We start from the raw sequence: 27,533 nt of genomic DNA on the forward strand, positions 1-27,533 counted from the left end.
GGAGATATTTATTTTAATGCTGCTAATTACATCCATTTTAGTCTGGGGGCATTTTTCCAGCTCTGGTTAACTTCAGTCATGAAATATTGTTGCCCCTGACCTCCTGCTTCTTTTCTGCGCTTTGAACAACTTCAGTGCATTGCTGGAGGCTGGAGCCACAGCACAGCTCAGTGCCAGGGTCCAGGCTTTATCACTCTGTCAATAAATCTACCTCTGCTTTGGAAAAGCAGCAGAAAATCATCCCAGGTAGTGTCAGTGCAACCTCCTGCCCCCAGGGTGACAGCAACTGAGCCACCAGCTGTCCTCAGCACAGGGGGATGAACCCAGAGCTGGTGCTGAGCTCCATCAGGGAGCTGGGGGAGCATGGCCAGCAGCCCAGGAAGCCTGAGTTCTGCTGGAAGCCAGTTTGCTTCCCAGGAAAAAGTGGAGCAGAGTGAGGCTGTGAAGGGCTCTGGCTCCCAGGGCCACCTCACCCAGGTCCAGAAGAGGCTTTACAGCACCTCAGGGTGCAGGCACTGGGTCCAGAATGTGACCTTGAGATTTGAATGAGTGTTACACAGGCAAAGAGGAAAGAGCAGCTGGTGATGTCTGAGTGTGTGCTGTTAGTTCAGCAGCCTGCCCTCTTGAATTATTCAGTTTTAGCAGCTGCAGATATTCTGATTAATTGGAAAGGCTGGCTAGCTCAGAATGCTGCAGAAGCCATCGGATCTCTGGGGCCTGGACTGGAATGAAAGGAGGACTGCTCTAAATGGTGACCAACAGGTAATCACTGTAATTCTTATGTCACTGCCACTTTGTTCTACAGAACCAAGAAGCTGAGTTCATCTCCACAGCAGCTGCAGTGCCTCCAGGAGCTGCTGGTCTGTGTTGAGCTCTCCTGCTCTGACCAGAATGCAGACTTTGCACCCCTGAAGCCCAGGAAGCTGGAAACTCTCAAGAGTAATGATCCTCTTTGCTTCCCTAGAAGATGAGCTACTCTACCACCATCAGCAAGATACTGGCAGGTCCACTGGCAGCAGCTTTGATTTGCATTCCCAGGTCTGTGCCCCCCCATTCCTGGGGCAGTTTCCCAAGGTGTCAGCAGCAGCTTGCAGCCACTCTGCCACCCAAGTTCCCCAAGAAACGTGTCCTGGCAAGACTGCCCTGGCAGCCAGGTGTCCTGGGAGGGGCTGATAGGGATGTTTCCCCAGGATAATCATCAGCTTTAGGAATGTTTTGCCAGTCTGCTCACCCTGTGGAAGTTTTTCAGCTTAGGAGGAGGGCTGTCACGGAGCCTCTTCATTGCCTGGACTGGAGAATCACTAAAATAGGGGGGTTCTCCATCCACCATCTCTATCACCATGATCCCCATAGACCAGATATCCACCTGTGGGAGCCAATGTCACATCAATACACACAGCTGGGAGCAAAAGGTCCTTTCTTTTTGAGACCCCACCCACGACAGTTTGAGCAGGGGGTCAAACATCAACCCACTCAGTGCCCTGGGACTCCTTAGGGCAGTTTAACACAGGCAACTTTCCACCCAGGACTGAGCCACTCTGCTGTTGCAACATGCAAAGGTCTGCAAGTAACTGCTTGTGCTACACCTGGCTGGTTGGTAAACAAAACTCATCAGTCTGCTGCCACCTGCCCATAATTTCAGAGCTCCCATCTGTGCCTTCCCTCCTCTCCTCCCCTCCCTTCATGGCATTGATTGATTTACTGATCCATATCCCAGCACAGGCTGCTCCTTGCTGACATCTGTCCTCACCTCTGCAGGCAGAAGCCTACACCAGGCTTCAGGGCTAAGAATGGAGTCAGTTTACACCCTGTTCCCAGAAGCAAAACAACTTGGGTTTCTACTGGTTTAGGAAATGCTGATACCATCACAATCACATCTGTAGTCATAGCTGTATTTATATTTGAAATAGAGTCTAGAGGCTCCTCCTAGGAAAGCCAGTAGTAGCCTCCCTGTTACAACATTATCTGCTGTCTCTCCAGAGAGCAGGGCAGCAAATCCCTCACCTCAGTAGTGTAGGGTATCCTTGCAATTACTTCTGGGGCCATCCAGTAGGGAGTACCCACCAGGGACTTTCTTTTAGGAACATCTTTACTGATCTGGGCACAAAAGCCAAAATCTGAGAGTTTGACCTGTACAAAGAGAAAAAGCAACCGAGCTTAAAAATAGTTTTTAAACGACACAGAGGGAAACCCTGAAGCCAAAGATGATGAAGGGAGTAAGAGGATGAGGTACAAGCAAGAGCTTGTGAGCAGGAAGGAACCAAGCAGGCAAAGACTGCAGCAGCAGGAACAACCTGTGGGAGCAAACATACCCTTCCATCCAGGGTCAGGAGGATGGAGTCACTCTTAATGTCCCGGTGAATGACCCCCTGAGAGTGGAGATAGGACAGGGCCTGCAGCACGGATTCACACACTGTTGCAATCTGCTCTTCATTCAGCCTGAAATGAAAAGAGAGGGGAGTTCAGCAGCACTGCTCTGGGTGTAAGGCACTCACCCACAGCTCCTCTGCATGCTGCAGTTTTGAAGCTGGACTGCAGAGAGAGATCTCGGTTCCCTGTGCCCATTCCCACAGCACTTTTCCATGGCTGCTCTTGACAGTCAAGTCAAGAACATTTTCTCCTGATGGTGAGCAATTTGAAGCTTTTGTAAGTCTAATGACAGAGAAATTGCACTCTAAATCTTGCATCCAACTTCATTCTGCAAGTTGCTGTTTGAAGCAATTCTGATGGGCAAGACTGCTTCTCCGTGCCAAGGTGCCACAGGAACTGCTGAAACAGCTTTTTTTTGGAAGCAGCTCCAGGAAAGTTGTTGTTCATGAGGCAACTTTATCCAGGAAGTATCTGAACATGGAGTTTGACAGAAAATACAGAGGGACACTCTGGATACTCTTGCAGGGAACTAAAGGCAGCAGAGGTTACTAGCAGGGAAGACAGTGCTGAATTTCACCCTGAGCAGGAGCACCAAAGCCTTACCTTGAGAAGCTCTTGCTGTTTGGGATACCAACACAAAAACCTTCATGGAAATGGCAGAAATGAAAATTATCTCCTGTAAGTGGAGAGAGTGCCAGCATTCTCTGGGCATTTGCACCAAGCAATGCCAGAAGCTGAGTGTCAAGGAAGAGCTGAAGTACCCCATGTGGGGACTTTGGACTCTCAGCCTCTCTCTAGCAGTTGTTTCAAGACTGAGAGTGCTCAGGAGGCAGAATTGTGCAGAGCACACCAGTGGCCCTAAACACACCACAGCAATTCCTACACATTTATGAAGGAGGCTGCACCATCAGCTGAGAAATTTGTCCTTCCACTGCTCAAACTTTACCTGTTCAGAAGCTGTGCTTTTTGTTTCATGGTGCATGAGCAGTGAGAAAAGCTGATGCACCTTTGAGCTCCAAAGACAAGAGGTTTACTTCCAGCTTGTCACATGTGGATTGGGTTTCAGTCAAGTGAGTGCAGTGTAAAACAGATTACTGGAGGATTAGCTGACTCCTGGAGATGCAGCTCAGTTATCACCTTTGGCAAATGTTTAGTGACTGGAATGAGGACATGTTGCTCCCTGTGAAAAACTGATAAAAGCTTCCAGCTTACTGTAGATAAATGTTATGGTTGTAACAGATCCTCTTCCCATCATGTGGAAAAACAAGTATCCATTAGGAGGTTCAAAGGAAGACTTCATAAAACAACTCAAGCCTGGGCTGTGGTCCCAGAATGGATACAAACTACACAGACCCTTCATAAACCTCTTCAGGATATGTTTGCTTCTGTAGCTCCATCAGTTCTGATACCAGGCTAAAAGCTCCAAGAGTTTCACTGGTTCTGCTACAGGCTACAGCTCAGAACTCTTCAGGACTAAATGTTTGCTTTCCAGTCCAGGAGTGCCAGCAAAACCTTGGTTCTCAGCACCCAAGCTGTGCCTCTGAACTGGGTGCTGGAGGGCCTGGCCATGACACTCCTCAAGGGTGGAGTTGCAGAGGCTACAAAGGACAAGGTGCTTTTTTTATGTCCTCCTAAACACAGCACAGATGCAAATACAAAAGAGAGAATCCAACAGAACAAGATTTATGTCTGAAATCCACCACAGGATCAGCAAAGGCCCAGTCAAAGCATGTAAGTGAATTAAAGCCTTACTGTGATTAAAAAAGAAAATACAATTAAATTAGTGTTAGCAGTTCTACCTAATTGTAATCCAATTAAGATTCTGAATCTTCAACAAAGGAAAGTTCATCCTACAGACTTTCTGGGTAGGATCTGTCTTTGCCATTCCCTGCACCAGTTTCCAGTCTGGCAGGACTGCTTGGAAGCAAGGAGGAAGATGCTGAAGGTGGGTAAAACACCATCACCACAACTGCCTCTCCAGAACACCTCATGAGGGGGACTCCAGAGGCCATTTGAGAGCAATGTCTTTGCCCTGCAGGAAGGCCTTGGTCACTAATCAATACAAAGTGGTATGAATAAGAAAACAAATTTAGGAGAGTGTCCAATAGTTGCTATCTTTAGGAAATGAAATGTGGGAAGGAGTCCAGATCTCAAAGCTCTGCCACAGTTCAACCTCACTAAGGTTGAATTTGAAAAAAACCCTCTATCTGCATGTGCTTTAATGCTTATTCAATGAGCTGCCTGGCCAGAATACAACAGAGAGAGTAAACAATGCCTTTTGTGAGGACCATGTTTTACAGGGAAGGTCACCAAGTAGATGCTTAGTGGGTATCTAAAGGGATCAGCCCTGCAAATGAGGCCCCTTCTGTATCAGAGGCATTATCCCACCCCTCAGATGGATGGCACTTATGAGGTGTAATAGTTTCAGGGCACTGCAGTCACAGGATCCCTGAGGGAAGTTACTCTTCCCAGAAATCTCCACCCTATGGCTCCTGCCTGTCAGGTGGGAGCACGAGCCTTGGTGGTTCAGGTTTTGCCTCATACCTGATCTGAGACACAATGTCAGTGAGGGCTCCCCCCTGCAGGAACTCCATCAGCACCCAGAGCTCCTCTCCTACCAGGTAGCTCTTGTACATCTCCACCACGTTGACATGTTGGTAGTCCCTCATTATCACCACCTGTGAAAGCACAGAGGACAATTCACCACCACACAATCCCCACCACCAAATCATCACCACACAATCCCCACCACCAAATCATCACCACCAAATCATCACCACCAAAACCCCACCACACAATCCCCACCACCCCCACCCAGCCAAGCACCCACGCGCAACCCTCCACCTCTCCAGCAAGAAGCCCTCCTGCTCTTCCCTTCTCTTTCCCACCAACTCCTGTTTCCCTGGCTTGGTGTTGGGCAGCAGAACCCCCTCCCCTCCTGGCACCCCTCATCACCTCATTGAAGAGGAGCTCCCTGCGCTGCTGCTTCCTCAGATCCATCATTTTGACAGCGATTTGCCGCCCCGAGTGCTTCTCCCGCGCGATGCAGACGATGCCCGTGGAGCCCTCCCCAATCTTCACGTAATTCTCCAGCAAGGCCCGGGGATCCCCCTGGTCCACAACCATCCTCAGAGCGGCCTTGAACTGCTCGTGAGTCACAACCACCGGGTCCTCACCGGCCACCTGGCCCTTGGCAGAAGAGTCCTGGGGAAGGTGAAGGTTGCTGGAACTCGTCTGGGTCTGGCGGTTCCGGGGGGAGCCTGCTGGGGAGGGTCTGCCCGGGGGCACTGCGAGGGGCTTCTCCACTGGGGGGGACTTGTGGGGGGTCCCAGCTTCTGAGATCATCCTGGGGAACTCGGAGGGAGGTTGATCTGCTGGGAGAGACTGGGCTTTGGCTGCAGGGCTGTGTGGTGAACCCCACTGCTGGGGCCTGAGGGTGGCGTTGGGCTTTGAGAAGAACATAAATACAAAAGTGGGAGAAAGAAAAAGGGATGGTTAGATGAGCATGAAAGAGGTGTCAAGAATCAGCTGCACGTTCTGCCACTCTAACCCAGTGCATTCTAATAGAATCCCAGACTGGTTTGGCTTGGAAGGGACTTAAAGATCACTTGGTTCCAACCCCCTGCATGGCCAGGGAACCCTCCCACCAGCCCGTGGGGGCTCCAAGCCCCATCCAACCTTCAACACCTCCAGGGATGGGGCAGCCACAGCTTCTGGGGGCAACCTGGGCAATTTTTTAGCAGACCAGAGTCAAGAGCTCCAGGTTCTTCTCTCCTGGTCTGCCCAACGTCTGCTGCAGGACTAGGGGAAGCCCCACAGATGCAATTTTCAAGGTGCAGCTAGAGGATTGGTGCTGCTCTTTATGGATCTCCAAACTGAGGCAGTTTAAAAGGGACCTTTTAAATCAGACACTTTTAAAAAAAGAAAAAGAAAACCACAACAAAAAAATACCAGCAAAAAAAAACCCACCCCAAAACCCACAGAAAAACACCAGCTGCTAAAAAGCATTCCAACCTTGCCACCAAAACTCAGGGGCAAAGTGTGTTGCAGAGAATTTTAAAATCCTTCATCCCTCTGTGCCTCTGATCTTCCTATATATAAAAGGAAAGAGGATTCATGCCAAAGCTGTAAATCACTTTGATGTCTTGGCCTAATTCCCTTTGGGTAATTACACTCTGCCTACTGAAAACTCTCTCTGCACTTTCCACGGGTACCTGCAGAGCATTCCTGTCCCTCAGACACCACAGCACCCTGACCCAGGACAGCTGGGGGTGACACTTCAGCTACACAGAGCCTCCCTCCCCCCTTCCACCTGACCCATCCTGAAGCTGGATTATCAGGGCTCTTCCCCAAAACCACTCCAGGCTTTTGGAGACCTCCCACTCAAGTACCAACCCTCCTCAGCTGCTGAGATCTTGTAAGATCAGAGCCTGGGGTAATGTGGCTTCAGGATACACATTCCCACCTCAGCACAGGTCTCCCGAGCAGGATAAATCCTGAAGTGCTAACGCTCACCCTGGGAATGTTGTCTAATTCAAATTCACCATCATCTAGCAGGTTAGGGATGAAATACATTATGTACTGAGTTGTATGTAAAATACTAATGGATCTGACAAAGCAGCAGCTTCAGAAAGAGCAAGCCAATCATTTATATTACAGGGCAAAATAAAAACTTCAAAGCAAAATAAGCTTTTTCTCTCTCCCATTTCAGAGACATTACTAATAAAGTTAATGATATGGGTTTATGGGAACCAAAAACTGCCAATGGAGAAGTTTTTAGAAGAGCACTCATTTTCTCTGTCTCAGACAGAAAATAATAGTATGGAATTTAACTCCATGCAGTTTGGGTTTTAATCAAGGATTTTTGTCAACAGTAAAATCTGCATAAGCTGAACACACATCCAGCTCCTTCTGACACACACAGAGGCCCTGAAGGATGAGTTAGGGTGCAGGAGGGCACCAGCTGTCAGGAGTGGCTTCCTCTTCACCTACAGCTCCACTCCTGCAGTCCTGCAGGGACATGCTCATGGCACCCAAGTATTTGTGTCCCAACTTCTGGTTTGTCTCCAGAAACAAGAAAAATAAAAAAGTTTCATATAACCCAGAGCATACAAAAGGGCACACAACATGCATGCAAGCTCAGACATGGCTGTCTAACCACACACCAGGATTATTTCCTGCTTCTGTACACAGATTTTAAGGCTCTGGCTAGTTTGAGGTGTCACTGGTTCTCCCACTCCTTCCCCCAGAAGGAACAATTGCCAGGGATGCCACAGATCCCTCCCTGGAACAGGGAGATGGATGAGATAACCTCGAGGTCTTTCCTACCCCTCTCTTCCCAGGCAGCTGGAGGAGACACAAACACAGCCCAGCACATCCACATCCCCCCCATTTCACTGGTAACCTCTGCTCCTCCTCCTGAAAGTCCTGAAGCAGAGAATCATCACATCCCAGACTGATTTGGGTCGGAAGGGACCTTAAAGATCATCTGGTTCCAACCCAACCCCCTCCATGGTCAGGGACCCCTCCCACCAGCCCAGGGTGCTCCAACCCATCCAACCTCCAACACCTCCAGGGATGGGGCAGCCACAGCTTCTGGGGACAACGGGGGACAGGGGCTCAGCACCCTCACAGGGAAGAGTTTCTTCTTGAGATATTACCTATATTACCTATAATATTACCATACTTATCTACAGTATATGAGATATTATCTAAATCTATACTCTTTCATCTTAAAACCATTCCCCCTCATCCTATCTCTACAGGGCCTAATGAAAAGTCCCTCAGGCAAAGCATGGCAAGGACACTCTTGCTGGAGAAGTGGTCAGTGAGTACTCAGAGACAAACCTCCAGTACAGAGCAGCCCAGAGACAGCACCAAGTGCAGTTTGTGCTCCACAAGCTCTGCATTCCTTCAGAATCCCACCCCCTGGGACAGGGAATCTGCAGGGAGAAGGCTTTGCCTGACAGCCTCGAGCCTGATCCTTATGCAAACTTCAAGAAGCTGGGATGGAGAGAGCCCCACCCTGCAGTCAGCTTTGTTGGGCCAGTGGTTCCTGTCAGCTCCCTCCACAGTCAGGGACTCCAAACCTGCTGGGAATTATCTGGGCTTGCACCCTTGGCAGCCACCCAGCAGCTGTGTGAGGACAACAAGTGCTGGGTCAGCCCAGGATGGATCCAGAGCAGTGGATTGTAGGGTTGTATTTCCTCCCCAGTCCCAGGAACCAGAGGTTTTCTCCTAGTTTAGTCAGAACTGAGTCACTCATTCAGGATGGTTTTCCTGGGGGAGATAGAGCTATGAGCTGTCCCATCCCTACCCAACCCTGACAGCCAGATTCCCTGTTTGACAGGACTGTGGGTGCTGATGGAAATGTTCCTATTGTAGGCAGCTTGGCAGATACAGCTCTAACCAACAAGCTCCTCTCCCCAGGTAGTTCTATTTTGCACAGGCACAAGAATGCATTACTAATGTGAATGACAGCAATTTCCCAAATGGCAGAAGCACATTGCTGCTGCTCTAACAACATTTAAGTTATCCCTTTGCTGCTGCAGAAGGGAAAAAATGAGTAAATCCCCTACCTCCTTCCCAGCCCACACTCCTGCAACACAGCTCCACCACCAAGCCTTTCTCACACCTGGCTGCCATGCTGAGCACATTCCATGAGGGTCAGGCAGGCTACACCTGGCCAGGACTCCTGGGATTCTGGGGAGCAAGGGATGGATGTGTGATGGTTGCAATTACATTTCTTCAGCTGCCTAAGTAACCCCTGGGACTGCAAAGTCAGCGTCGCACGGGCTCCAAAATCCCCAGTGACTGTACCTTCATCTGCAGGGAGGAGCTGGACTTGTTGGAGCTGCTGGATGAGGGGAAGACACCGCGGAGCAGCCTCTTCTTCAGGCTGCTTTCCCTGGATTTGGAGCTGGGGCTGCCTTCCCCCGGGGGCCTGGGGTTCGCTGGTCTCAGGAGGCAAGGCTGAGGCCAGCACTCTTCTGAGCTCTTCTTGCCCCCCTTCTCACCCTCCCCTGGCACGTGCTGCAGCCCAGAGGCACGCTGGAGGCAGCTGCCCTCAGCCCCCTGGAACTCTGAAGGCCCAAGGGACTGTGCTTTGGTCACCATCCCGTTGGGATGGGACTCTCCTTCCAGTCGGGGTTTGTAGTCTGGCCACATCGTCTGCCTCCGGGTCACCTTGGTCCCACCGTTGCAGTTGAGGTAGTTTCCATATCTGTCTGCCCAGTCTGCTTCAGGACTCTGAAGATACATGTCTGGGGGTCTGTCCTCCCCCAGCAGCCCCAGGGACTGAGCTCTCCTCCTGCTGGTGGGGCTCCTTCCCCTCAGAGTGTTGGAGCTGATGGCAGAAAGCTTCTGGATGTCGTTGAGCAGCCCGGAGATGTAACCTTCCACCTCCACGGTGCTGCCTCTCACCACGGTCTGGGGGACACAGAGGGGGAGTTAGCTGGGAAAATTAAAGCTGTTTATCTTGACAAAGGTTAGATTTTGTCTGCCTAGCCAAAGATTACTCAGGGAATTCAGCGGGAGAAAAACAGAAATGTTTCTTTCTGTCTTTTTTTTATTGCTATTGTCCTTTCTGCAGGGGGAAAAAATCAAAATAAAAATGAACCATGGGGTTAGCTCCTTCTGTCAGGGGCAGCAGTGCTTTCAGCCAGAACAGTGAATTCTGCTGCTGCACTCACATTCCAAAGGACAACGTTAGAGCAAACCCAGGATGTTTTACCACTCCTGACTCTCATGCTGAACCTGTGCAACACTAACATGGGCTCAGCAACCTCCTGAGGGTGTCAGTTCTCAGAAGTCACAGCGTGCCCTAAGCTTTACCTGCAAAAATCACCTTGCTCTTCCAATACAAGGTTCATTCCTCCCCTAAACCACTCAGCTGTGTTGTCACCAGCCTCCCTTTGTATGGTTCTTTAGAATTTTTGCTAATGCATCTTAATTCTGACCAGTGAAGACCACACTGTTCCAACACTGCATCTCTCCTTGGTCCTGCCAAGCAATTATAATTAAAAATGATGAACAAAGGGTCACGACAGCTCACAACTGCCATGTAAGCAAGTGGTGAAGAACAAGGCTTCCATCCAAACAAGCAACAGCACTATACAAGTAGGACATTTAAAGCTGTCAGTATATTATATAGTGCTCTATCTTGTTTATTCTGGAACTGAAATGCTTACAGCAGCTTTTTTAGTGCTGGGAACCAAAAGGTTTCATTTCTTCAACAGAAACTCACAGCACAGGATCACTCCTACACTTCCTACACTTCCATGAATCTCTGCCTGAAGAAAGTCCTTCCTTGGAGTGATGGCAATCTCCTGTTTGGTAACTGAACTCTGGGGATCTTCCAATGACACTGAATTAATTATAATATTTAATTATAAAAATAATTTCAACAGAATGCCACCACAGTGGGAATGCCATAGGTACAGGATCAAGACCCTAACTGAAGTCAAGATACAGGAGAGAAAGATGATTTCTCCCTGACCCAAAGCCTGATACACTGAGACTGATGGAAATTGGATTGCTTGGCATCATTTTTCTTGATCAGTCCATGCTGACTGCCAGCTATTACCATGCCATCTCCTAGGAAGTGGTTGCAAATAGATTACTTGCTTATTTGTTCCAGCCTCTTTCTGGTAATTGAAATGATTCTGACTGATCTGTGATTCCTTGAATTTCATTAGGCCCAGATGACTTGAAAATATGTCACTTTTCCCAGCAGTCTCACTTCTGTTCATGTTCTTCCTCACTCTAGCCTTGCTTTCTTACCCCTTTGTGCTCAGCCTGGTAGTGCACTGCTCACACTTCACCTTTTCAATAAAGACTAAAGAAAAATCATTTAACTGTTTAAGGACCCTCAGTGTCATCTGTTATTAACTTCCACAATGAGCAATGAACAAATTCCTTCCTTCACCCTCCTTTTCCCCTCCTCAGTGCCCTTTATGTTCTTTGAGAATAACATCTCTTTTTGTGCCTTGGCCTTCCAGTTTTGTCCCTACATAAATTTCTCTTCTATTTGCCCTTTATAACTTGACCTAGTTTCCACCCTTCTGAGCAATCTCCCTGCAGTTTAAGCTCATTAGAGAGCTCCTGATCTAACCAAGTTGGTCTCTTATTACACATTTTATCTCTTCTCTGAATTGCAGTCCTATCTCCTACTACATTTTGAACCTCAAAGCACACTCAGGACATCATAAACCAGAAAACAATACTTCCCCTCCCTCTTTCTTCTACCTGCTCTTCCTGAGCAAGTTTTCCCTTCCTAAATCAGCATTCTGCTCAAAGATCCTGATGTGCCATTTAAATTGCAGGTTTTATTTCACATTAATACTTGCACTATACTGAAATGTAGCCCCATTTAGTCCCCATGATTTAAGCAACTGTACACAAAGAGCTAAATGTGTTCATCAGAGAGACAACTATTTTCTTTCACATCCCTTCCTAAAATCCAAGTATTAACATCTCTATTTTACAGTTTCTCTTTCAGTTTTTAGGCCTCTACAGGATTTTTTTTTAACTGGGAACAAAAGCTTCCCACAAGCTAGCAAGACTTTAAACATAATAATTGTGTCACCATCTTTCATGTCCTTCCCCAAGAGGTGACAATGAATATGCCTCTCCACAGGGCAGGTCCAGATGTACCAAAACCCACCCAAGCAGCTACCTAAGCACACTGATCTACAAACCATTTGTTTCTCCTTCCTGAGGGTCTTGCTTTAAGGCTCTTCTCCTGGTTACTATATCCCCCTTTCTGTTGAGCTGCTGTTTTCTAAACCCTTTTACCCCAACCCCAGGTTAGTCCTGTCCCTGTTGTTGTCTCTTGGCCAGCCAGTGCTACCCTGCTCTCTCCTACTCAAGCTTCCCCTGCCAACTTAATTACCAACCAAATTTCCTCACCCAAGAGAATGATAAACCTGCAGAATAGGTCTCTCCATGAGTTTTCCTCCTCTCCTCCCTGTCCCACAGCTGCACACATCCTTGGCCCTGCCACCTGCCAGGGGAACACAGGTCCTGCCTATAGCAGCAGGTTGGTTATTTGACCAGAGCCCCTGCTGCAGCCAGGACAACACTGTCCCTGTTTCTGGGGAAGTTCTTACTGCCCTAAAGATGAGCCAGTGCTCCAAGCACAGGCCCAGGGCATCACTCAGGGAGGAGGAAAGGGAGCCTTCCCCTCTTACCTTCATGGGCTGGAGCTGCATCCTGGTGATCCTCGAAGGGTCTACCACGGGCTTGGGGCGCCGCAGCGTGTCCAGGATGTTCTGCCACTGGGGGGGCAGCCCCACAAATTTCCCCTCCTTGGGGTCAAAGGAAGTGTGGACACGGTGCTCAAAGTTCTGGGGAGCAGAGATCTCGGGGCGTTTCTTCTTCTTCTTACGGAACATGGTGATTCCTGGTGGGAAGAGGAGACAGGGTCACTGCTCCTGCACAGCCAGGGCTGGAGTCCCAGCCACCAACACCTTGTCCCATCCCAGCACTCAGTTACACTGTCTGAGGAACAGTTCTCCAGGGACAACCCCTTTGAGTTGATCACCTGCTGTCAGAGTGAGGACACAGAGGCAATGCCATGCCCCAGACCACCCAGAGGAGGTCAGGAGCTGAGCTGGGATTTCCAGGGACCCTTCCAGTGCCCTGTGCCCTGTGATGCTCTGCTGGTTTCAGAGAACCAGGCACCTCTTACAGCTACAGCTCAACCCCTACCACTTGGCTTTATTTCTACAAATCCATATTGCCTGATAAAACCTTTAATATATTTATATGGGATACATATTTATGTGTTTACAGGCTTGTACTGGGGTTCAATGGCTCTGGAGTCCAGCCAGTCAAGCCAGTGTTGATGTACAAGCCTGGAAAGCAGGTGGTTATGGACAGGGCTCAGGATCTTTCTGGTTTCTCCAAATAAGTAATATACAGTTGATTCCCCTTGGAAAACAACAACAGTTGTTGCCAAAACATGAGCTGCCCGAGACTGATTTTGGATCTCAAGTTTTCTAGCTCAGACAGAGGGCTTGGGAGAGAGAGAGAAGGTGGTAGGTGGAAATCAAACTGTCAGCAGGTGGCTGAAGAAGCTAAAATTAAAAACTAAGATTCCTTTCCCTTGAGGGCTGAGAGAGACACTTTGTGTGAACAGCCACTACAATTACAACAAGCCAAAACTAGCTAGCACTGACATATACCTGGGCACAAGTGATATTAAAAATCTGAATTTAGACCTTACACCAAAAAAAAAAAAACCAAAAACGTAGATAAACAGAAAGCCAAAGGTTTTAGACCTTTCTGAAACTGGGAGGATATGAAGGAAAATGAAGAACTGGAGCTGCACAGTCACAGAGGTGGGAAAACTGCTAACTGGAGGCCTGAGATGGATGGACACAACCTCTTCATTAGAGTCAGACTGGGAAGATGAGGGGGGGGAGGAAATTACCCTTTCCATGGAGAAACAGCTCAGAGGTAGGGAAATTTTCTATGGAGAGCCAGGCTTTGCAGAGGGGAGGGTGCTGGGAGTCTGAGACAACAGGAATAAATCAAAACAAGAGAGGTCCCAGCTGGACAGAAGGAAAAAAGTGGGGGCTGAACTCCACATCTTGAGGTCCTTCTCCCCTGAAGTGTTCAGTGACTCTACTGACTGGTTTGATGGCTTCAAAGTCACAAGTATTCCAACTCCACTTTCCTATTTGCTGTTGGAGAAAGATGTTTAATGGGCAGGTTACTGCTGTCTGGGTGCAATGGAGCTGGTGTGCTCCAGAGCTCCTCATCTCCTCTCCAAGATGCCTCTGGCAATGCTCAGGATGAGCTGCTCAAGGAGAGATGAGACAAAGCAGAGACCCAGTGCCAAAACTTTTTAGGTAGCTCAGTGCTGAAGCTCTCTAGCTCGGGGAAAAAGCTGCACAGGTTTCTTTGTGGCAATTAGTATCCACCAGCAGAAAAACCCAAAAAGTTTGTTGTTTATTCCCTGTCCCCTGACAACTTGAATACATTTGCCTCTCACTGACACTGTGTGCAAAGCAATGAACACCACCTCTGCCTTGACATCAGGGAGAGGATTTCTGCCACCTGATCTTCAGCTCTGGAGAGATCACTCTTCCCCTGACCTCAGCTGCCAACTACTTGTGCTGAATAAATATTTACAAGGGTCAGAGGACCCAGACAGAGATAACATGATGTGGTGTAGACACAAACACCATTCTGGAGGGCACTGCTCTTCAAACCCAGCACACCTCCTGCCTTTTTCCCCCACAGTGAAATAAATGTCAAATGTTTTCCAGGTTGTTCCACTTAAAACTTGCTTAGGGAGCAAAGTGCAGCCACCAAGAGAGCAAGGACTTTGCTTCCCACAGCCAGACTGAGACCTTGAAAATCCATACACAGCTTAAGGTGTGGTTCCCATGATCCCAAGTCAAGTGTCTGGATGTTACAGAAGGATCTTTGCCTAAATCCCCAACACACAATCCATCCATGGTGAAGAACAGACCCTGACAATGCTCACTGCACCACTCTCCAGAAGTCTGCTGAAGATACCTTGCAGTTGAAAAAGAAAGCAAAAGACAAGGAAACTTAAAAAGCAAACAGACAAACAAAAAGCACAAGAGAGGTTGGAAAAAACTGCTCTGCCTAGAAGAAGTTTTGCAGCCAGAATAATCCTTGCTTAGAATATGTTCCAGTGAAAACCCAAATACATCTTGAGGGAGAGCACGTGTGCTCCAGGTCTGTATGGCCACCACTCAGACCCAGAGATTCATCCCTGAGCCCCTTAGGTGCTGCAGATGAAGAAATCAAGACTAAAGTCACAGGGCAATTCTTTACAGGGGAGTGGGGAAGTTCAGAAAATCCTGGAAGGGAAAGATACTCTATGATGTTGTTAGTCCTCCCCAAACCAACAACTGCTGCTGCTGAGGAGCTTCCACAGCCCCCCAGGAAAGCAGGAAATGTGTCTGCAGGGTTCCAGCAAGTGCTTCAGCTCCCAGTTCCTGACTACACATCAGCCATGGCAGCCACTTCACCCACCAGAACAGGGGCATTTCCAGACCAAACAATGCTACTGGTTTAACCAGTCTCTTTCCTTCTGCTCCTACACTCACTCATCTCATCCTCCTTCATTCCTCATCTCATCTTTGCCACGGGAAGGTACTCAGGGCACAGCAAACAGTGCCTTTCAAGTTTGCTCTTTTGCTGCTGCAGGTGGCAAAGGCTCCTGTAAAATGGGATGTAACAAATGCCACAGCCATTGGCACCTCTTCTATCCATTGGTTTCTGTGCATTCCAATCATTTCCCCATAAGGGGGAATAATTTTAGCTACACTACTTCAAAATGCAAGTTTTTAAAGCCTGGATGATATTTTGGCCCCAAACTGAACAGCAGCTCTACCCCAGCACACCAGTTTGCATAAACATAGACACTGCATTTGCATATTTACATTAAATCACTCTACCTGTCAACCAACACCTGGACTACACTTAGATCCTTTATACAACATGCATCCTAAACCCAGAAAGAAGCATCTCCTAAGTACATGGTCAGTTTTAGGGTGAGTAGCTGCCGTGGCCTGCATCGACCTAATTGGCTTCTGTTAGAGAGCTTCAAACCAGCAAAATGTCATTAACTCCAACCACAGCACGCCCCTGGGTATCCAGTGTCATTTGCTTTCTATGTTCAGCATCAATCTTTGATTATAAAGACACTGCCTATCAGACAGGTGGTTTAAAGGCACACTGCATTAAGATCAAATGAAATTCAGACACTAAAAATAGTTATTTGAAATCCAGTGTATTGTAATAGTCTGGGTAGGTTTTGCATTTAATCAAAAAGCTCTGCATTTAAACAGTCTCCTTTCACTTTGTGGTTTTCATGCAAGAGCTATTTACTTGTATTTCCAATAGACAGCTAAAGAATGTTTAAATAAAATACATAAATCAGGCCTTTTCTAATCCAGTAAGAAATTCAAAAGAATATTTTATGCATATAAGATTTTGTAAATCAAGCCAAACCTGTGTTTAAATGTAGACAGCATCCCTTTAATAATACAAATTCTGTGACACTGATTTTATAATAATCTCCTAGACTTCAGTCTTTCATTCACTGCTGACAACTGCACTGTAAGAAATGTCACAAACATAAATAATAAAAGTCTCTACCACAAGACAAAAGCAGTCGGAGATTGAAATTCTCTCAGCGATCCATTCCTGCTGCCTGGGAAACCACCTTAGGTTTTGCAACTCCAGATATAGCTGTTCCTGGATGATACAGTTCCAAAAGCTGTCACATCTGCCAGTGAGCAGGAGAAAAAATCCCCCAGCAGCAGATCCAGAGCAGGGGGAGGGATCGGCTGGGAAGGAGGGGCAAGAAGAGAGAAGGGTCAGGCTCAGATGAGAGGAAGGGGTGGGAAGATGAAGGATGGAAGAGGGAGAGGAGAGAGAGTTAGGAAGGGAAGGGGAATGGCTGGGAGACGGGCAGCCCGAGGAGCAGGGCACAGAAAAGGCTCAGCCCCACTGAGAAGCAGCAAATAAACGTTCTCAGGGATTGCCTGGTACAGCAGAGGAGCTCAAACCCCGGGCTGAGCAGCCCGTGCTCTGCCATCTCTCCCTGCTCTCCTCATGTGCAATCCCATTCCCCAGGAGTGCTGATGCACTCTGCTGAGCCAGGGTCAGACACCCACTCATTGTCACTGCCACTGTCACTGCCACTGTCACTGCCACTTGGTGAGAGACACAGCAGAGAGCTCCTGGGGCTCCCAGGTTAAAATCAACCTCTCCCTCCCCTGTTCACTGCATCCCCCAGCTGGACACAGCCATGGACACGGCTGCTGCATCCCTCCTGCCCTGGGCAAGAGAGAACACTCGGTTCCTGGGCTGGAGAATGGAATTCCCATGATTTCTAAGCACTTCTTCAGCTGATCTGCCAAACTACTCTGGCCAGCTACAAGACTGGCAGGAGGAGGAGGAGAACTCTTCCTACAGGGCCTGAGGAACTGCAAGATGCAGATAAAGTTTGGAGTAGGGAGATGAGGAAGATTCCAGAGAAGCCAGCAGTGAGCAGGCAAACTGTATTTCCATCCTCTGCTCTACAGGTCCCTGGCCTGCAGAACAATTCAGATGCAGGGCTGGCTCAAGACCCATTCCCAATGCATGTCAGGCACATCCATGGATATGTCCATCTGAATATGCACTCGTGGGGTTTCACTGCACTCCCTACCTTCCAAAATCCCACCGTTTGCCCTCCTGAGGTTCCTGAGATTATTATTATTTATAACAAGACGTGAACATTCATAGCATTTTGCACACAAAAATGACAGGTTACTTCCCTGAGGAGCTTACAAATCTAAATGTGGTTTCACACAGCAAGAAATGACAACAAGGGGCGAGCAAAAGGGAGAAAGAAAAGCAAAAGGATCTGAAATGGGATCTAAGACCACAGAGCCTTGTTGTGATGGCACGTTCCACATTCTTCTGCAATTCTAGTTTTAAAATTATTGGTTTAGGTACTTTCTTCCCCAAAGGATGAGTGGAGAGCTGCCTGCTGGGCTCTCACTTCCCCTTCCTCCAGCCCTTCCTCTCCACTCCTCTCTTTCCCACCAGCCCCCACCAGCAAAGCAGCATCTCAGAGCAAAGCAAACTGCTGTAATGCTCTAAATCCTGCCCAAACACACACAAGCACACAGATTAATATTACATTAGAAATAAGCTTAGGGGAGAGACATAGTTGTTATACTGATGGGTTTTTGACAGACGAGAGGAAGAGCACAACTGCTCAATGTTATTTTGCCCTGGCTCCACTGGACAGGCTCTAAAGGTTCTGCCTCTTTCTCCTCTGCTCCATTTGCTTGCTCATAAATTAGGATTAAAACCTGAAAGACAGTGAACGCCTCTTTGCTTGTTTTGGACACTGCTCAGTGACATAATTTTAGGTGTGTTTTAGCAAAACAAGAACAAATTCATTCTGACACATATAAAAACACTTGCAAAGAAAAGACCTCGTGAACTTTCTGAAGCCAGTACAGGCATGTCCCAAATGCTAAAGGGCTTTTTCTCTTGACAAATAAGAAAGTTTTCCATGTACAGTCCCCTAGCAGTCCCACCTAATGCCACTGTCCCACTGTGCCAGCCTCTGAAGTCAGGCCCCACCCTTCAGAGGTTTCATCTGAACAGACAAAAGGTGAGGAAAAGGAATTATTATCCTCATTTGCAGAGGAGACAGAAAAAAAAAAAAATGACTAGCTTGGACTTCCCAGCTCTGTCTAGATTAACAAACCTGAAAGAGCTCCCAGGTATGTCTCCTAGCTGCTTTTTAACTTCATATCAAGGCCAGATCCAGATCCAGGTCCAACACACCCCGGCTTCCAGAGAGAAATCATGGGTGCAGGGTGCTGGTGGAAGCCAAGACATGCTCTGACCACATGTTTGATCTTGACACCAACACCTAGGTCTAGACACCATGACAGAAACCAGCAGCACAGACAGAAATCACACCCAAACCTTAATTGCAGTCCAATGCTTTCATTATGAGATTAGCCTTTTCCCATCTGTATTTGGTCTGGAAGAGGGTTAACAGAGATGTTAACACAGCTAACAAATACCACTGCAGCACCAAGAGAAACCTGCAGCTCATCAAATCTGCTTCACCCAGAGCCAGCCAGATCTGTGCTGCAGGCTGTAAGGCTAGGACATAAGCACTATGACCCTTTTTCCCACCTTTTAAACACCTGATGTGTCCGTATCCTGTTCTGGATCCATGAAACCATCCAGCACTGCAGCTCTGACCCCTGCTTTCCACATGCACACCTCACTGCTCCATCCCCAAAGAGTAACTGCCTTGGTTTGGGTGGGTTTACTGACATTGCCATGCTACAAGGGATGCGTCAGGGTAAAAAGAAGTGGCTGCATTTTGCTGTTAATCCAGAATACTGAAGAGCTGAAAGACAGGGTGGGATATGGCACTTCAACCTCCACTGTGAAGCCTCCACCCTCCATTAAAAACGAGCAAAGAAATACTGCCAGGATTAGAATAAAACCATTTAAGGTTCTGCCTCCAAAAACATCCACATGAACAACAACCTCTTACGTATCAGAGAGGAGGTGACACCGGGACAAGTGCAAGGGGCCACATCTGTCAGTCTGGCTCAGATGCCACAGGAAGGAGCCAGGGACTGGGCTGCATCTGGGGAACACTCTGCTCCAGGCACAGCACTTGGAAACCCGGGGTGCCACGTCCTGCAGCTCTGTCTGAGCACCACAGCCTCCCCGTGACACCCTGTGCCACGTCACCCACCACAGAGCTGGCTGCCCCGGGCACTCGGGGTTATCAGAGGGAAGCTGCAGCTCTGTGCTGCACATGGGTACAACAGAGACTTTTTATTTTGGGAAGCACAAGGCAGGAGGCCAAGCAGGAGTCCCAAAGCACTGCTGACTGCTTGCAGACCTGTGCCAGCTGAGGCACTGGAGATCACACACGTCCTGGGTCCCTCTGCTCCCTCCAGCAGCATGGCAAGGGGCTGGCAGAGACACCACAGAGATTCATTCCCCAGACCACCCCCTGGTACAAAGATGCAGGAGTTAAACATCCTTCCAAACAAAACTCCACAATCTTAGTCTCTATTTGTGATCACCCCCTTCTCCCAAGCAGGGCTCTGTACCTACTGAATTGCTGTCACCAGGCTGCCAGGCAGCTCACCTGTGGCATGCCCAGGGGGTGACTGATGGGAAAGCTGCAGCCCAGGCAGTGCACCCCAAAACAAGGAGACCGAGTGCCTTAAGCCCCACTGGCTGACTCTCTGTGCCTTACTCCTCATTACTGCCAACACTGATAGGGGAATTTAAATCCAGCAGCCAAGTCTTCTGCTGGGGAGTTTGAGCTGCTCTGTTCAGGAGAGCACACACCATGAGCACGAGCATTCACACAACACTCCAGCCATTAAAACCTGAGGTGCACTCACAACACAAGATAAATAACTGTTATTGTGTACAGCTGCACTCTGTTCACCTATTAATTACAAAATAATCTAATTACTAACACTACAAGTTAAAATGGCTCAGCCCTAGGGTGAGTGTAATTTCCTGAGATGTTTGGGGTTTTTTGTGTTGGTTCTTTTTTTTTTTAGGTAAATAGATTTTAAATTTTACTCTTTTGTTCACATTGCTCTCATGCCAGACAAATGGAAGATCAGTCTCAAAACACCATCATCACTAATGACCACACCTCAGGGCATTGGTCCTCAGACCACATGGTAATCCTCCTGCAGGCTTGGAAACCCTGCTGAAAAATTCCTTAAAAACAATACCTGCACCAGCCAGCTCCTGGCTCTGTGCATTGTTGCATTGAGTCTGTACAATTAGAACTTAGAAGCCAATGAGAGGGGTGCAGGAGAAGTTTTACTTCAACAAAGAAAACTGGTCCCCTAGTCCAGAGCCTCCCTTGGCAAGATCTGAACATTTGCTTGCCCTCTCCAGCTACTGGTGCTGTGGTCAGCCTTCAGCTGCTCTTGCTAACTCAGGGCTGATGCCCAGCATGCACACAGGGATGTGCAGCTCCAAATGTGATGAAACCTCAGTGTGGTGCCTCTGCTGTTACGTTTCTCACTTTTGCAAGCCTCATCAGCAGGACCCAGGATATTCTCTCCAAGTACAGATGTACTCACAGGCATCCAGACAGAGCCAACCCCTGGAGAGGGAGCAGGCTGTCCATCTGGAAGCAGAGGTACTAATTCAGCAAACTATTTGCTGATAGGTCTCTCCACTATTTGATCAGCTTTGCAGCTAGATACATAAGCCATTGCTCACACAGGATGTGCATACCAAGGTGGTGAAAAATATGACAATTAATACAGAGTTTCATCACACCATCTAGAATGAGACTTTTCAGTGGGACAGGGCTTGAGAGAGCACCATGCAGCAGCATTCCTTCCCTCAGCAGCTGTGTAGGGGATCACCCAGGTTTTATCCAAGCACAAAACTCAGAAAAGCAGGGAAAGACTCAGCGATTCTCTCTTACTCTGTACACCCCCAGCCTCACCTGAGATCTCACACTCACCAGCCACAGAACTTCTCTTCTTTCTTTTCAGTACTCTGTCCCCAAACACATTAAGGCATTAATGTCCTGACAAAGAAGAAAACAAAGGCATCAGCAAACATTACTGGACAGGGCTACTGTGCAGCTGTAAATACCTGGGCTGTGTATGTTGGTTACCACCTAGCAAAAATAATTAAGTACAAATACCCAATAGAAACGTAGTGTGTCACTTCAATAGGAGATTAGCCACCTCTCAGGTTGTCAAAATACACTCACACACCCATCCACACGAGTACCACAGTGTGGTTTCAGGAGGGGTGCTGAAAGGATCTTGGCTGGCAGGGAGACACAAGGGCTCTGAGTGGGCGAGTCAGTCAGAGCTCTTCACAGGAGGTGGTGAGGGTCCTTGCAGATGCAAGAGACTTAAGAGAAGGAATTGCTACGTCTCTCCTAAAGGCAATAAGCATGCATGTTCCTGACATGCTGTCTGCTTTCTCAAGCATCACCCAGAGTAATTTTTAACCCCTTCTTCACCCCGATGTTTTTAAGATCATCACCCTGCAAGATTCAGCAACGCATCTTCTTCTCCCCATCATCTCGGGCGTCCGTAGGCTAAACCACCAGACCCCAGGCACCACTGACCCACACCCTGGCCCACCTAAAAACCATTGGAAAGGAACAGAACAAAACAAATACAATCTTACTGGCAGTTCTGCTGCAACAACGCCGGCAGAGGACAATTCCACGTGAATGGAGAAAGAAGGGTCTGGAGGGGAACTCTCCCACTGTCATGCAGCAGAGCCGATTGGAGGATGGTGTTGCTGGGCTATAGGAGTAAAGATGAAGTAAACTCCTTCCCAAAGGAATCCAGCTCCTGGTTTTCCTTCCCTTCCAGAACCATCCCTTGAGAGAAAAAAACTGTATGACCCCCCAGAACCATTCCCCCTCCCAGTCTGCCCCGGGCTGGCAGTGCCACCACTGGTGTGATCCTGAGGCTGCTGCCTGGCAGGAGCAGGCTCGGTGCCGGAGGGAACGGGTTAAGCTGTAGCAGCACAGCCACCGGGGAGCAGAGCCTGGAACTGACAAACCCAGTCCTCTGGAAAGGGAAACAAACCGCAGGGAGCAGCGGCCATGGGGCTGTGGTGGCTCTCAGGCCGCTCAGAGGAGATGCCCAAAAGGGTCAGGAGGGAGCTTACCCCTGAGTCCTCATGGCTCCGTCGGCAGCGGGGAGGTGCGGACGCTCGGCCACCGGGATCCGCGCCGAGAAACTCGGGAGAGAAAGAGGGCAGGAGAAAGCGGGAGAAGGAAAAGGGGTGGAGGCAAGGCTGACATGTTTGTGCAGGGCCTGGTTCACCTCAGCTGCTCAGTTTGATTTCAGGGTGTGGTAGGAGATGGGACACAGAAGCGCTCGGCGTGGAGAAGCCTCAGGTTCCTGTTCCCAGGAAAACGACAGACGGAGCCTCCTGGGACCATCTCGCCTTCTCCTCAGCGTCTCCACCTTTTGGTCCCTAGAGAGGATGAGAGAGAGGAAGAGCTCAGAGTCACACCTGGGCACCAAGGTTTGCTGGGTCTCAAGCAGGGACCTTGGGGAGATCATCTCCCATTCCCTCCACCCTTTTTACCCCCCCACTTCACTGCTGACCTATTCAAGCTCTGACTTGCTCCTCAGCTCTCCTCTCCGGGCTGCACAGCCTCAGGGCCTGGAGCTGCTGCAGGTCTAAGGAATCCAAACACCTGCAGATTTTAGGACCTGCCACCAATGCCTTCTCATCCCTGGTAGGAAAGCTTTGGTTGCTTGCTGTATGGGTGGCTACAGAAGAATCCAACAATTTATTTGCATTGCAGATGAGCAGCACATGACCTGGTGCTTTTCCTTTTTCCCTGTCGCTGGGCATGAGTCAGTGCTGCCAGGTCTGGAGTCTGGGATCACCACCCTGTAATCCTGCTGGGCTGCCTGTGCCCTGCCCCGGGCTTTATTGCCTCCTGGCAAAAGGCACCTCCAGAAGTGACCTGTGTTGAGTGGGACAGCAGCTCCATCCCTGCTCAGATGGGCTTGGGTGGGAGGGAGCAGCCTTAGAGGACACTTTGGGGACTGCAGGACAGGGCAGAGGTTATGCCAGCACACCCATAAGCTGCTGCAAATAAAGAGGATCCTTGGCCTCTCCCAACCACTAACAATGCAGGCTTAACCCCAAGATATTTTTAGCTCCACAAAGCAGAGATAAAAGCCTTAAAAATCCAGCCCTATGATTATTTTTTTTTAAACACTGGTTTTGTTGAACTGCCCTTAAAATAAATAAATGAATGACACATTGCAAATAATCATTAGGCTGTCATAATTACTGCCAGGAGTGGCTGGTCCAGCAGAGATGGGCCAGCCCAGTGACCTTTTAGCTACGTTCCCATTTTTCTTCCTACCTACTCATCCCACCAAGCCAGGATGTGGGATCTTAGTGCAGGAGCCAGAGTCACAGATCCAGCTGGAGTACACATGACCTACAGTAAAATTACAGAGAAGGACCAGAACTGGGGTTTGTACAGGGAATGCAGAGGAAATCCTGGTGTTAGAGCTGATGGTCTGGGGTTCATAATCCTCCTTTCCAGAGCTGCCAGCTAAGCTGCAGAAGGCTGTTTCCTGAAAGTGCTGTCACCACTTGTACATTACACTGCAGGTCCTTGCCTGCCAGAGCCTGAGATTTCCTGCCTGTTACCTTGCTGCAGCGTCCCCAGGGTGGAGGAAATAAAGTTAGCCAGGTTCCTTTCAGTCTGGGCATGGGCAGCCAGGACAGGCCCCATGCACAGATGTCATCAAAAAAAAAGAAAGTCCATGTTAACAATAATAAACAATGATCTCTCAAGAGAGAGGGACAGCACTCTTCCTCCACACGACTGGAACTTGCAAGGCAGAAGCAGTGGTTGGAAGATGAGGAAACAGAGCAGAATCCTGCGTGGTGTGGTGTGGAGGAAACACTACAGGGAGTGCAAACTCTCCCTGGCATCTGCTGCATCTCTGCTTTGCTGAGGTGCCATCTACACCAGGGCAGCCCTGGGAGCATCACAAAGAAATGTCATTTATATTCTAAAAGGAGTCACCCAGGCTTGGGACTGGCTTCAGATTTGCATAACCATTACGTTTCCTGGGCTGAGATGCAAGGCAGCCTTCTAGAACAAGGTGCAAGTTCTTTATAAATGGAAGAGCCTGATTTTACTTCTCAAGACACAAGCTTAGATGAAGCCAAGGCAGCTTTGAGTTGGTGTGAACCTCTGCTGCCTACAGTCTTAATGAAAAATTAGGACACTTTCCAGTCTTGCTATTCACAAGTTTGGTCCCAGCAGTCCTACACACTTTGAAGAAAAATTTCCCTGTAAAAGTGATGCATTTCTAATTTTCCCCTTTAGCAATTGTCCTTTTATTAAACACTTCACTGCTCCTTCCCTGCCCACTGCTCCTGTCTTACCTAGAGAATTGCACAAGATAATATAAATAATTATATCACATTTATATAAACACAGGCATACACACCCAGCACCCCTCCAGCTGCTGGACTCCAGGTTGCTCATTCAGGTCCTGTCTCAGCTGTAACTGCCAGGCAAGAAGTGCCCCAGGGATCATTGCCTCAATGCTGGGCTTGCAGACTGATTTAATGCACAGCAAAGGCCATTCCTTGCTCCACATGCCCCTCCAGACACAAAGCAAAGCAACTTTCAGCTCAGAGCTGCTGATCTTGCCTCATTTCTCACCCCACTGTGGCAGGAAAGCACCAGAACCTCCCGTCCTGCTCTGCTGCTGCAATAGACTCCATTGAAGTCCATTTCATCTCCACTGGAGCAGAATTTTTCAACCTTTTGCTGTGCCAAGAGGCAAGACCGGGCACTTCTAACCTCCAAATAGCAAATGTTGAGACACCAAGACCACATCTACCCTACATGAAGTTGTTCTTCCACCTCAGCCAGGAGAAACATACTTGGCCACCTCTTTGGAGCTTGTGGCAACCAGGCAAGCTCTTAAGAAAAAAGTATCCTGCTTCAACAGAACTTCCAGGAGAAGCTTAATACCAAGGCACAGTAAATCTCACGCATCCAGAAATCCCAGTGAGAACTAAAGCTGTTCCACCCATGGACCTGGGCTGTGGTTCAGAACCAGACCTCCTAGCAGGGCTCCTCTGAGCTCTAGGATGGATTTATAGGAGGCACAAATGTGCTTCCATCAAAGTGTGGTCCCTCTTCCCTTCCCTGGCTCCTGGAATCCAGAGTCAGCTGGCCAGAGAAGTGAAAAAATATGCCAGTAATTGGGACAAAGAGGTCACTGGGAGAAAGGGTGTGTTGCAAATCCACAGAGCATCAGCATCAACCGGTGGGAGGAAGCAGGAGATAAGAATCAAGTCTGCAAGTCTCATAATCAGCAGAGGACATTAGCCAGGACTGGAGATAAGGAGGGAGCAATCCAGAGGCAGTTTCGCTTTAAAGAAGTGCTTACATTTGGCTCCTTTCCCCCAGGCTATTGCATTCAGAGGTGGGCAGCAAATTTCAAGAGAGCACTGCTTGGATTGCTTGCTCTAATGTTAGGGTTATCCTCCTGCTTACTGTGCATTGCTGACATTGGGAAGGTGCTGTCCTGAAGGACAAACCTTATCTGCACTCCCACTGCATGAGCTCATCCTCTGAGCTTCTGAAGTATCTCCAAGGCTGAAGGTTTAATCCACCTTCCTTTTTCTTTTGCCCCTATTCAAAACCAACAAAAAAAAAAAAAAAAGAAATGAACCAAAGCTGAAGCACTGGAAGTCGGTTTAGCACGTTCCTCCCCTCTGCCCACTGTTGTAGAGCAGGACACAGCCCCTGCTCAAGCCTGGCAGGGCAGCCTGGGGCTTCCACACCACCAAATATCCTGGGTCACATGAAAGAAGAAAATTTGTGCTGCTTCAGGCTCCCAGCCAGGCTCTCCTGGGCCAGGCAAAGCACAGCCTGAGAACTCCAGGCTGGAGCAGTGGGAGCTGAGAACACAGGAGGCAAGAAAGCAGAATAAGCTTAAAGAGAGGAAGGGAAGAACAGACCCTTTATAAATTTTAACTCCTACTGATGAGAAGCTGAGGCTGGAGCTCAGAAGGATGACCTGCACACAGTACATGCAGTTTTGCTACTGGTTAAATTCCTGTGGCTTGCTAGACATTCCCTGCAGATAATATCAATACAGCTTGGATCACAGCCATCTCCCACTTCTTCAGAGATTTATCAGGTTATAACAGAAGCAACACCACTCTCCAGCAGACAAGTCTGTGCCACCTTCTACAGAAGGTCTATCTGCTGCTTCCCACCACAGGCAGGATGATCAGCCCTGCACTGGCACAGCAGAGAGCCAGCCTTGCCCACCTTTTCCATGGATTCTCCAGGTCACCTTGGGAAAGTCATTGTGCACACCGGTAAAGTGACTGGGGCAGTGCCTCACTCCCACAGAAGAGAGGCAGCTTAAGCTGCTGATTTTTCTCAAGCATGCTGTGATCCTTAAAGATGCTACAGAAATGCAGATTGAAATCCCTGGCTGCCACAGGAGGAATACAGACTCCAGCTTCTGCTCAGAATAACTAGGTCAGTCAGCTATTGCAAGAGTATTAACCAGAATTCAGAGAACTCCTGATGGCTGAAGTCAGACACCATTTGCTGCTGTTACTCACTCTCTACCTCTGGGTATGTTCAAACCCAACGCTCCAGAGCCTCCAATAATTTGAGAGCTGGAGTCTATGCTTGTCAAAACCCAGCCAGGTGGTTCTGTGCAGCAGAGGAGGCTCCCATCCCAGCTGCTGTTTTCTGGAAGCAGGGAACCTGCCCTGGAGCCCCTCTGGGAGAGCTGCACCCTTCATGGTGCCAGGGACTGGTGTCACTGTCACCCTCCCAGCAGCAGCCACCCAAGCCCAGAGCAGGAGTTTGGACGGGGAGCTGAGCTGGGGGCAGGCTGGCAGAGGCAGGGAGCAGCTCTTTGAGTGGAGGCTGAACACTGCTGGGGGGAAGAGCATCCAAAATTCATCCCAACCTCTGCCAAGTGCTGAGGCTGAACCCAGTGTGTGCTTCCCTCTCACTGACACAGCAGCTCAGCTCCCAGAGTTGTGCTGCTACAACTCTACAGCTGCCTGTACCACACACCAGCAGTGCAGCTCCTTCC

The 27,533-nt window shown here is 48.7% G+C and overlaps 1 protein-coding gene across 4 annotated transcripts in view; it reads right to left on the bottom strand.

The window, feature by feature from the left end:
• The window catches only part of PAK6 (p21 (RAC1) activated kinase 6), a 38,051-nt gene that overhangs the window by 2,716 nt on the left and 7,802 nt on the right, over window positions 1-27,533 (bottom strand). Inside the window, exons 1-11 of one of the 4 annotated variants that reach the window (XM_071761929.1) lie at window positions 23,022-23,185; window positions 22,576-22,887; window positions 22,084-22,282; window positions 21,401-21,466; window positions 12,561-12,772; window positions 9,190-9,798; window positions 5,326-5,817; window positions 4,915-5,048; window positions 2,313-2,439; window positions 2,005-2,130; window positions 1,232-1,366 (exon numbers count right to left, since the gene is read on the bottom strand). In XM_071761929.1, coding sequence (XP_071618030.1) covers window positions 1,232-1,366; window positions 2,005-2,130; window positions 2,313-2,439; window positions 4,915-5,048; window positions 5,326-5,817; window positions 9,190-9,798; window positions 12,561-12,764 — 1,827 coding nt within the window. In that variant the 5' untranslated portion in view covers window positions 12,765-12,772; window positions 21,401-21,466; window positions 22,084-22,282; window positions 22,576-22,887; window positions 23,022-23,185. Of the gene's footprint in view, window positions 1-1,231; window positions 1,367-2,004; window positions 2,131-2,312; window positions 2,440-4,914; window positions 5,049-5,325; window positions 5,818-9,189; window positions 9,799-12,560; window positions 12,773-16,512; window positions 16,699-21,400; window positions 21,467-22,083; window positions 22,283-22,575; window positions 22,888-23,021; window positions 23,186-27,533 lie in introns of those variants that run through there. The other 3 variants (XM_071761928.1, XM_071761930.1, XM_071761931.1) reach the window with 3 other exon arrangements.

The sequence above is a fragment of the Heliangelus exortis genome, chromosome 18, assembly GCF_036169615.1.
Source record: "Heliangelus exortis chromosome 18, bHelExo1.hap1, whole genome shotgun sequence".
Classification (NCBI taxonomy): domain Eukaryota; kingdom Metazoa; phylum Chordata; class Aves; order Apodiformes; family Trochilidae; genus Heliangelus; species Heliangelus exortis.